Genomic DNA, 10,993 nt, shown 5'->3' with positions numbered 1-10,993 from the left:
AACGAGAATATAAAATGCAGAGGGCTCCTTCCGTGGGCGGGACCTGCTCCTGCGGCCTCTGCTCCCCGCTTCCCTGCCAGCTGCCCTCCGCTCCCCTGCCGTCACACTTCCTCTCTCCTTTTACAAAATAAAACCCCACTCCTGTGACTTCGATCCTCCGGCCGGGCGCGGGCACGGGGCGGCTACTTGGCATCGAGCTTGGCCATCTCCTGCACGTAGATGCCAATGCTCTCGCTGTCAAAGAGCAGGAAGTAGACATTCTTCAGCGAGGATGCGCTCGAGTCGTCAAAGTGGGCCGAGATGGCTTTGAGGGTCACCTGGGCTGCCGTCTGTTTGGGGAAGCAGTTTCTGTGCCAAAGGAAGAGAAGAGCTGACGTTACTTTGGTTCCCGGGACCCGTGGGTAACTCCGCTCTCAGCCTGGGGTTGGGGGGATGCGGCCTCTTCTTATCTTTGCTTCCGTCTCCCGGGGTCTCACTGGGTGTAGGCTGGGCCACTATGGTCTTTGGTTGTCCTCACGGGGACAGCCCGGGAGTGGGACAGGCAGGAGACGCTGTCCCCACTTTACAAGAGCCACACTGGCTCAGTCGAAGTCACAGGGCTGGCCGGTGGGCAGTGCCTCCTGCTTGGATGAATCTGTGGTGCCTGCCTCGAGTCAAGCGGGGCTTTAAAACCACAACCAACTCAGCATTTAAGCATAGCTAGGCTTTATTAGCTCCCTCAACACTGCTTTACAATGTGGGGGCGCCTGGGTGGCTCAGTCAGTTAAGCATTCGACTTCAGCTCAGGTCATGATCTCACAGTTCGTGGGTTCAAGCCCCGCGTTGGGCTCCGTGCTGACAGCTTAGAGCCTGTTTCTGCTTCTGCGTCTCCCTTTCTCTCTCTGCCCCTCTCCCGCTTGCCTCTGTCTCTTTTTCAAAAATAAACATTAAAAAAAAAAACAAACTGCTTTACAACGTCAGATCGTTAAAGGGCAGAAATGTGCACTCAAAAGCGTGTCTTCATAATTCCGTTTTTGTGCACTTCGTGTGCCTTTCACTAACCCGTATGGACATGCCGCTGTAAGTCGGGGACTGGTGACTCTGGGCAGGGCCCTAGTCACCAAGCCGAGACGGAGCTGCCCACCAGGCTGGGCCACGGCACCAGCCTCCAGGGACACGGCCGTTGTGGCGACTGAGGGTCAGCCACCAAGCCCCCTGGGGCGGGCGGGTGCAGGACGGGCCTGTCTGATAGGGATTCTTCTCACTGGGATGTCGTGTCCTTGCGGCACGTGGTCCTGGCCACGTGGAGAATTCAGCCCGCCGTGCCTCTGGGCCAGGCTGTGGAGACCCAGCGCTGTTTGGGTTGAGACGGGATTACAGCGGGAAGCCAGGCCTCACGATTTCCCCCTCAGCCTGCCCGTAACTCGACTATAACAGACCATCTTCAGTGTGTAAATCCTGTCTGTGTTACAGACGGGCATCTCTCAAGAGAGAGGGTGTTGAAAACTGAAGCAACAGCTTGCATTGGCCACAAGTGTGACAGGAGAGGACAGGCAGGCTACCTGTGAGGACAGAGATCCTCATTATGTACCTGCTATGCTCCCAGCTGGGGTCTGTGCCGATCAGAACAATCACTTCTCCGAACTCCCAAAGCAGACCCCGGGTGACAGCCTGTCCCTTCTCTGGGTGTGTCTGCCAGGGCCTCGGCCTCCAGCCTCTGCTCCCCTCCACCCTGGCAGCGCACGAGTCCCCCGGGGATTCTGAGATGGTAGTTCTGGGCTGCGGCCTGAAACTCTGTACTCTCACGTTCCGACACAGCAGAGTTACTGGTCCATGGACCGCCCTTAGAGTAGCAAGGCCTTTGGGCCTGGTGTTTTCTTTCTTTCTTTTTTTTTTTAATTAAAAAAAATTTATTTTTGAGAGAGAGAGAGAGAGAGCAGGGGAGGGGCAGAGAGAGGGAGACACAGAACGCAAAGCAGGCTCCAGGCTCTGAGCTGTCAGCACAGAGCCTGACGCGGGGCTTGAACTCGTGAGCTATGAGATCATGACCTGAGCTGAAGTCGGACGCTTAACCGCCTGAGCCCCCCGGGCGCCCCAAGCCTGGTGTTTTCTGACCACGTGTTCGGATGGGCAGCAGGCGGGGACGTGGGCGTTGAACATGGCAGGCTCTCGGAGAAGCACTGTCTCTTGCTCCTCTCTGAAGCTGCCTTTCTCTGTGTTTCGAAGGGCGGAAATTGGGGTTTTCGCCCCATCCCCTGGTCAACATGCTTGGCCGGGCCGGCAGCCCTGGGTCACGTCTTCTGGAATGGTCAGACTGGATGTGCATAAGTAGGAGGGCAGCAGGCCCCCGGGAGTGGGCTGGACGAGCACATTCCGAACCTCCCGCCCACCCCGAGGAGCCGCGCCTTACCTGCCGCTGGGAAACGGTGGGAACGCCACAGACTTCAGCTTCTTGTCCTCTGCCGCCGACAGGCAGTTTTTGATGGTCTCTTCGAGCTGTTCTTCACATTTGTCGGAGCCCCACTGAGGGATGTGACAGTGGATGACAAATTTGGCTGCGAGTCCGCTGGATTGGCTGACAGCGGCTGGGACAGGAGAGAGAAACACTGCGGGTTATTTCCTAGGTCTCCGCCTTCCTCCTGGGGGCTGGGCGGAACCCCACCCGAGCCTCTCAAATGACAGGAGCATTTGAGGGACAGGGAAGCCAGAGCAGCTAGCTGGGCAACGTTCCGTGCTTCTTCTTTTTTTAAATTTATTTATTTTGAAGGAGAGAAAGCACCAGCCGGGGAGAGGCAGAGAGAGAGAGAGAGAGGAGAGAGAGAGAGAGAGAGAGAGAGAGAGAATCTCAACAAGGCCCCGCACAGCGCAGAGCTCGACTGGGGGCTTGAACGCATGAACCATGGGCTCATGACCTGAGCCAAAACCAAGAGTTGACGCTTCACTGAGTCACCCAGGTGCCCCGGGTTCTGTGCTTCTGATGGGGCCGTGCGTTTGCACTGTTGGAATTGCCCTGGACGGTCAGCACCAGCTGCAGACGGATGCGTTAAAAGCCGATGTGACTTGCCCGTGCTCTGCCACCCCGTACTCGGCCAGGCCACCTACTGACGATGGCTCCCAGTCAAAGGTACACGCCAGAATCACCCCGGCAGCTGAGGAATGGCCTTCCCCAAATGTCCACGTCCTCGTCCCTGGACCCTGCGAGCGTGACCTTACGTGCAGGTGTGATTAAGTGAAGGATCATGGGACGGGGAGGTTATCCTGGGTTAGCTGGGTGTGCCGTCAGTGGATCGCCGGGGTCCTTCTAAGTGGGAGGCAGCAAGGCCAAAGGCAGGAGAAGGCGAAGTAAGGACGGAGCAGAGCTTGGGGCGATGTGTCCAGGAGCCCCGAACGGCCCAGCCCGGAAGCTGGGAGGGGCAAGGAGCGGCTTCCCCGCGAAGGAACCCGCTCTGCCAACAACCTCATCTTAGTTCTTTCACACTGACCGTGGACTTCTGACCTCTGACACTCATCGAGAGTCGGTCTGTGTTGTCTGAAGCCACTAAGTTTGTGGTAGCTGGTCACAAGCAGTGATAGGAAACGAATACAACAGCTTTTAATTAATAGATGCATAGGCCCTGCCACCCCCACCGGGCCCCCAGGATCCCGGCTCAGTAGGGCCGGTGCGGGACTTGCGCGTGTGTGCGTGCGTGCGTGTGCGTGCGTATGTGGTCTAGGGCCCTCCGTAAATTGAGAACCGCTGCACCACTCCGTTGCACATGCCCCCGGGCAGGACTGTCTTTTGGTCACCGAGGAGCCCGCGCTGGGGGCAGGGGTTCAAAACGGGTTGTGAAGTCGACTTACACCAGCCTTGTCTCGTTGCTTCCGTTCGTGCTCCTTTTTACTCCCCCGATCCCATGCCGAGCAGTTGGGTCTGACCCACTGGCTATTCTCCGGCCACAGCCGCGTGCTACCTCCCTTAAGCCGCCCACCTTGCGGAGCTGGTGGCTTGCTGGGGCTCCGTGCCCCTCAAGGAACCGGGTGTGCTTGTAACATAGACGGGTGCCTGCTGCGTTCTGGAGTGGTGTCGGGGGGGGGGGTTGGTTAGAAAGATTTAGTTGAAATACACGATGCCCGCCTAGTTTTTGAGAAGTGTTTCCTAGCAACATGCACAGTGTTGGGGAACTGATGGCTGCACCCGCCGGGTTGGGCGGATGGACACTCTTTGTGGCCCTTTGGCTCGGCCCGTTGCCTTCCCAGAGCCCCGCTGGGTGCGGGCCGCCTGACGGGTGAGTGAAGGAAATTTGCCAACATAAATACAGGAGGCAGCGGGTGTGACCGGGTGGACTCTATGACCGTGTACATTTGCACACCAGGAGCAGAATGTCCCCGGGGCCGGAGTCCGGGGCTGTTCTCCAGAGAACCGGGGACACTTGGCATTGGTCCCACTGCTGGGGGCAATTTCTCTGAGGCTTCTCTACTCTCGTCTGCTGGCTCTTCACATACTGGGTGGATTTATTTTACATAAATTTAAAATATAATCATGTTACCAGCTGAATGGTGTCTTTTTAATGTAAAGTCATTTACAGTATTTTTTTTAATGTTTATTTATTTTTGAGAGAGGGACAGAGTGGGAGTGGGAGGGGGCAGAGAGAGAGGAAGACACAGAGTCTGAAGCAGGCTCAGGCTCCAAGCTGTCAGCACAGAGCCCGACGCGGGGCTTGAACTCCCGAATGGCGAGATCATGACCTGGGCCGAAGTTGCTTAACTGTTAGATGCTTAACTGAGCCACCCAGTTGCCCCTAATGTTTACTTATTTTTGAGAGAGAGAGAGAGAGAGAGAGAGAGAGAGAGACAGTGCACACACGAGCAGGAGGGGGGTGCAGAGAGGAAGGGAGAGAGAATCCCAAGAAGGCTCCATGCTGACTTGGGGCTCGATCCCATGACCCTGGGATCATGACCTGAGCTGATATCAAGAGTCAGATGCTTAACTGACTGAGCCACCCGGGAGCCCCTAATGTAAAGTCATTTAAATAACAGGAATATGCTCCTAGATGGCAGTATTACGTCAATCATTGAATCTATTAAAACAAACCCTTCTCTTCCCTTTTGAGACCCTCGACTACACTAGATTTTGAAGCTATCCTAAGACAAGGTTTTCCCGTAGCAACTGAAAACGGACAATACGGCTTGAAGCTGTAATGATATAGAATGTTCCCTTGATGTGCCCAGGACAAGGGTTAAGGTATCTTGGGGACTGGGATGCTGAGACTTGGTAGAGGCACCAAGGCACTGATGTGGTGTCACCTGGGGAGCCACCTTCACCGGTGAAGACCTGTGCTCTGAGGGCAGCAGTGTCACTGCGAGGAGCCTCCAGAACCTTCCCTCAGGCAAGCCATCACATTCTGGAAGGCCCTGCACCTTCTCAGAGTTACCGCAGCTGAAGGGGGCTCCGGGGTGGCCCCTTGTCCTGCTGGGAAGCTGCCAATCCTTGGTCTCCCTGACACCATGATTTTCCTTCTGCCTCAGTTTCCTGCAACAGCCTCTCTTCTTCCTATCCGTCTGGGCCCGGGTCTCTTCTCGCTGCTGCAGGCGGCACTCAGGCAGCTCCTAGGCAACTACCTGCAAGCCATTTTCCTCCTCAGCTTTTCCCAACCTCTCACCAGGGACGTGCACCTCAGCCAACTTTCCGGTGCCCCTGGTTCCGAAGCCCGATTCCCCTCTTCTCCATCTGTCACTGGAAACGTCAGCTGGTTTCCTCTGACTTGTCTCATTCAAAGACCCTCTGCTTCATCTCTCCTGCTTCCCATTCAGCTTCCCAGCTGGAATCGGGATGCATCTTACGACGGCTGCCAGCCCGGACTGAGCGGAGTTATTCCAGACAGAAGTGGCATCTGCTTGTCACCTGGGGTCACTACCAAACTGGTCTCATGTTCCACTAACCTCCCTGCCTGAGGTTTCTGGGCCGCACTGGATTCGGCAGCAAATCCATAGGAGTACCAGCTTAAGGCTCAAATTCTCTAGTGGGGTTTTTTTTTCCCCTCAGTCCACCCAAGGTCAAGGTCAAGATACATACTTGCTGCCCTTTCTGCGTGGTGGGTTCAAGTCTTGCTTGCTCTCGAATGGAACATTCCCAGCTTTATGTGGGCTCTCCTTTTAGATATCCCATCTTGGATGGTTATTCCTTTTTTTTTTTTTTTTAAGGTTTATTTATTTTTGAGAGAGACAGAGCACGAGCAGGGGAGGGGCAGAGAGAGAAGGAGACACAGAATCCGAAGCAGGCTCCAGGCTCTGAGCTGTCAGCACAGAGCCCGATGGGGGGCTCGAACTCACAAGTCGTGAGATCACGACCTGAGCCGAAGGCGGAGGCTCAACCTACTGAGCCACCCAGTCACCTTGGCTATTTATTCTTTCTTAATGATATATACAATTAGGGCATGTCTTATAAGGGATGGCATTTTTAAACTAAATGTCACACTGACGTTAAACCCTGATGAGCTGTCTCCCCTCTTCCAAATTCAACCTCACCAATCCCTTCTTCCAACAGAGCTACCACGGATGGGTCCCAGGCCACGGGTGCTTGGACCTAACATACCTGCCCCACTTTCTTAGCTCGTGATTATTCCTGAAGCCTTCCCCTTCCTTCTGGATTCATTTCTCTCCCGTGGGCCTTGCAGCAAAAGGGCCTGTGATTTCTGCCACCCAGCTTGTGTGTGTCCGAACACGGTGTCTTTCGCGCCACCTCCTGAATAGTAACAGAGCGGCGTGTGGAATTTGTGGTTCATGGTATTTCCCCTGGGGGCTTTGAGGCCATTTCTTTCCCACTTCCAAGAATCCTCGGTTGCTGATGAGAAGTCTGTGGTCAGAACGGTCTTTACGTGGTCTGCCTTTCTCCTCAGCTTGCTTTGCAGGTTTCTCTTGATTTTTGAACTTCTTTATTATTATTATTTTAATTTATTTTGAGAAAGAGAGAGAGAGAGAGCACATGCACATACAGGCGAGGGAGGGGCAGAGAGAGAGAGGGAAAGAGAGAGAATCTCAAGCAGGCTCCGTCTCAGGACCCTGCAATCCTGACCTGAGCCAAAATTGAGAGTTGGATGCTCAATTGACTGAGCCACCCGGGTGTCCCTTAGCCATGTTGTTTTAAAATGTGTTTTTACTTAATGTTTTTTATTTATTTTTGAGAGAGCATGCGCATGAGCAGTGGGGGCAGAGAGAGAGGGGGACAGAGGATCCAAAGCAGGCTCCGTCCTGACAGCAGCCAGCCCGACACGGGGCTCGAACTCGCGGACCATGAGATCATGACTTGAGCCGAAGTCGGACACTCGACCGACTGAGCCACCCAGGCGCCCCCAGCCATGATTTTTTAAAGACTGCTTCTCTAGCTTCTATTTCTGCCTCTGGAACTCTGTTTCTAAGTGCATTGGAGCCTCCCACCCTGTGCAGAACAGCTAGTTTTCTCTCCTTCCCACCCTGGCAGCAGTTGGTTGGAGGCCTTTCCCCACTCGTGATTGGACCTGGGGCCCAGTGGCCTGCGGCCTCGACCTTCCCTGCTGCTGCCGCCTCCCGCCCTTCTGTCCCTGCCCGCCCGAATGGTTGTCTCACATCTCCACGCGGCTCTGTCTCACAATTTTAAGTGTGAAATTCTACCATTGCTCAATGTATGGGGAGTGGTAGGTGCAATTTGAAAGGGAGGACTCACGTTTTCTCTTGACTGGAAGCCCCTTTTCTTTTCTTTTCTTTTCCTTTCTCTTTTCAAAATTTTATTTGAATTCTGGCTAGTTAACATACAGTGCGATATCGGTTTCAGGAGTGGAATTCGGTAATTCATCAACTACCTACAACACCCAGTGCTCATCCCAAAAAGCGCCCTCCTCCGTGCCCATCACCCGTTTAGCCCATCCCTGCCCCCCACTCCTCCATCAACCTTCAGTTGGTTCTCTATCATTAAGACTCTCTTATGGTTTGCTTCCCTCTCTTTTTTCCCCCTCCCATGAGCTCATCTGTTTTGTTTCTTAAATCCCACATAGCCCCATTACTTTTCTGGCAACAGATCTGATCACAACAGGGCCCAGCTTAAACTCTCAAATGCTGGCTCAGGACCTGGGCCTTGTCACATACGATGCCCTTACCGCCCAGCGTCCCTGCCCCCAGGGGTTCTTACACCCTCACTGGAGCCTCCCCAGCTCCAGAAGGCATGGCTCCCTCCCTGTGCCCCTCTTATGTTGTCTGTCTCTCCTCCTGGACCGTCCAGTGCTTGAGGGCAGGAGTGGGTTTCATTGCCTTCGGAGCCCCAGCATCGGGACAGCACTTGGCACTGAGTACGCGGTCCCCGGAGGTGATGTGTGTGCACGTGGGGGGGACAAGGATCTGAAGTTGGAGCCACCTGTCAAAAAGTTACCCAATATCCCTGAAAAACTTGGGCAACAGTGTTCACGCACAGCAGCTCTCTTTGCAAGAGCCAAAGGTTAGAAACAACCCACCTGATGAAATGGGTCCACATAATGGAATATTATTCAGCCCTAAAAAGGGAACAAAGCACTGATGCATCCTACAACGTGGATGAACCTTGATAAGATTATATGAAGTCAGGGAGGCTAGATACCAAAGGTCACATGGCCTGTGATTCTGTTGACGTGAAATGTCCAGAACAGGTACATCCATGGAGGCAGAAAGCAGACTGGGGGTTGCCAGGGGCTGGCGGAGGGGGAAGGGAGTCACCACTGGGGGTGACAGAAGAATTGTGGGGTTGGACAGTGGTGATGGTAGGACAGCATGATGAGTGTAAGTTACCCAACAGCTTCATTCTGGGGTGATCTGATGCTAATTGCCTTGAACTCTCCAGACCCATTGTCGTCCCCAGAGTGCATGAAATGATGTACGCGGGCCTGCGCGAGTTGTCTGAGAGATGCTGACTCTCTGACTCGCTGAGGCCTATTTTGCTCGGCAAACTGATCATGCGCGAAGCACGTGGCGCTGGCGGGGAGGGTGGCGAGGCGGTGCCGGGAACATAGGCGCCACGCCGCACTTACCTTCAGCGACTTCCAAAGGGCCTTGGGATTTGCGGAGCTCCTTTACCGTTTCCAAGAACTCTTTCCCGCCAGCCTTTTCCAAGGCCTTACCTGCGGAGAACAAGGGAAGCCATGGCTGTTGTCCTTTTCAAAGTCACCGGTCACACTGTTTCGCATAGTTTCAGTAGGCCAGAAAACAGATAACCAACCGCACTTGCAAAGCAGGAATCCCACTTTGCAGTCGGGTTGCCAGCGGTCCCTGCTGGCAGGGGTCTCTGGGCTTCTGTCCAGCAGGGCTTAGATTTTAGCAAACTCTTTCAAAGGGCCTTTTTAAGGGGTGATTTGGCCATAAGCAGTCTCACGACATGAATCCTGAAGGTCATTTTTAGAAATCGAAGTACAGTTGACACACGATGTTACGTGAGTTTCAGGCGTGCAACACAGTGACTGGACAACTCTACAGATTGTGCTGTGCTCCCCACCAGGGTAGCTGCCATCTGTCACCATACAGCACGGTCACAATACCATCGCCTATATCTATCTATTTAGAGTGAGCAGGGGAGAGGCAGAGAAAGAGGGAGAGAGAGAGAATCCCAAGCAGGCCCCGAGCTGCCAGCATAGAGCCCCACGCGGGGCTCGAACTCAGGAACCGTGAGATCGTGACCTGAGCCAACGCCCAGAGTGACACTTAACCAACTGAGCCACGCAGGCGCCCCTAAAGGTGAACTTTAAAAAAAATCGCGGCTCCGGTGTTCTGATCTCTGGGTTCAGGACCGCACGCTGTGTTGGTTAAATTCAGTGCCTTGGTGATTCGAAGGCCCACACGGGGCGCATCTCACAGACCATGCACCGGGTCCTAAGCCTGGCGCCGGGCCCGAGGTGACAGCAGGAACCTCTGGGTGCAGACTCCAGGGGTCCCAATCCCATTTCACCACCACTTGTGTGTAGTGAGTCTGGTGGGCAGAGGCCAGACAAGGCCAGGGCAGCCTGCGGTGGTGTTCCACCAACCTGGGCCTGGGTTTTCAATGGAAACACGCAACTCTGAGAGGCGCTCCTCTAAGGACCTTTCTGACGGGAGAGCCCTTGGGTCTCTGATGTTAGGACAATTCGCTACTCGGTATTTCAGAACTGTGCTTCCGCGGAGGCCAAGTGGACCCCCTCAACGGACGGCAGGACTCCACCTCTGGCCAGCAGGAACCCCACGTTTGGGCGCTGGGGCTCCTCATGCCTCTGAGATGACGTAGGGCGTCTTGTCCACGCTAGGTGGTTGCTGCCCTTGGTGGGGGATGAGGCCTCTCCCCCCACGTGTTTTCATCTTCTAATGAACTTGGTGATCGCGCTGTCTGGGGCAAGTCTCAGCTCTCTCTCTTCACGGTTACGATGGTGGGAGCTGGTGAGGGAGCTTCCCACTCCCCACCCGCACCCTCAGGCGTATTTGGAGAGCCGCAGGGCGTTGTGTGGGTTATGGAGGAAAGGTGCCTGTTCCAGCAGTCAGTTTCCACTGGGGCTGGGAAGGGGCGGGGATTTCTTCACGAAGGTGCTTGGGTTTCAGTGATACGATTTGGAAATGGTAATCTTGGGCCTTCAGAGTCTCCTTCCTGGCCCTCAGACTCCCGGTCAGTGCTGATCTGCTGGGTCACAGAAGCCTGGAGAAGGCCAGGACCCACAGCCAGCGACCCCATACATGCCGAGAAGCATCGGAAACAGGTGCATTCTGCACCTGCACTCTGCACTGGGGCCAAGGGCCAGATGGGAGCGTGTAAAAGGCAAGGCGAGCCCACCCTCTTCCCCAAAGACTCCCAAGCACAAAGCAACCTGAAATGTCGACGGGGGGACTTTCTCTCTATGGAAGCATTCCAGTGAAGAAAGGAAGGAATGCTAGAATTAGGATATGGCTCCCACCCACACAACCCCTAAGGAACGGACAAACCTGGAGAAGGAGCATCAGTGGGAGTCACCCGCCTCCTGACGTAGAATATCCCATCACTGACCAAACAGTCTTACCCCCAATTTTTGAGCCTGAATCT

General features: G+C 54.7%; 1 protein-coding gene across 1 annotated transcript in view; it reads right to left on the bottom strand.

Moving 5' to 3' along the window:
- Positions 1-182: 182 nt before the first annotated feature.
- LOC124505905 (core histone macro-H2A.2) overlaps positions 183-10,993 on the bottom strand; it is a 37,190-nt gene continuing 26,379 nt past the window's right edge. Inside the window, exons 6-8 of the mRNA XM_047071968.1 lie at positions 8,988-9,077; positions 2,390-2,564; positions 183-348 (exon numbers count right to left, since the gene is read on the bottom strand). Of these exons, the coding sequence (XP_046927924.1) occupies positions 183-348; positions 2,390-2,564; positions 8,988-9,077 (431 nt within the window). The remainder of the gene's footprint in view (positions 349-2,389; positions 2,565-8,987; positions 9,078-10,993) is intronic.

This window comes from Lynx rufus, unplaced genomic scaffold (genome assembly GCF_022079265.1).
Source record: "Lynx rufus isolate CCGP_SWC_20201006 ecotype Redwood Valley unplaced genomic scaffold, mLynRuf1.p SCAF_11, whole genome shotgun sequence".
Taxonomy (NCBI): domain Eukaryota; kingdom Metazoa; phylum Chordata; class Mammalia; order Carnivora; family Felidae; genus Lynx; species Lynx rufus.
The sequence above is the reverse complement of the archived record's forward strand: the minus strand, read 5'-3'. Positions and strand labels throughout refer to the sequence as shown.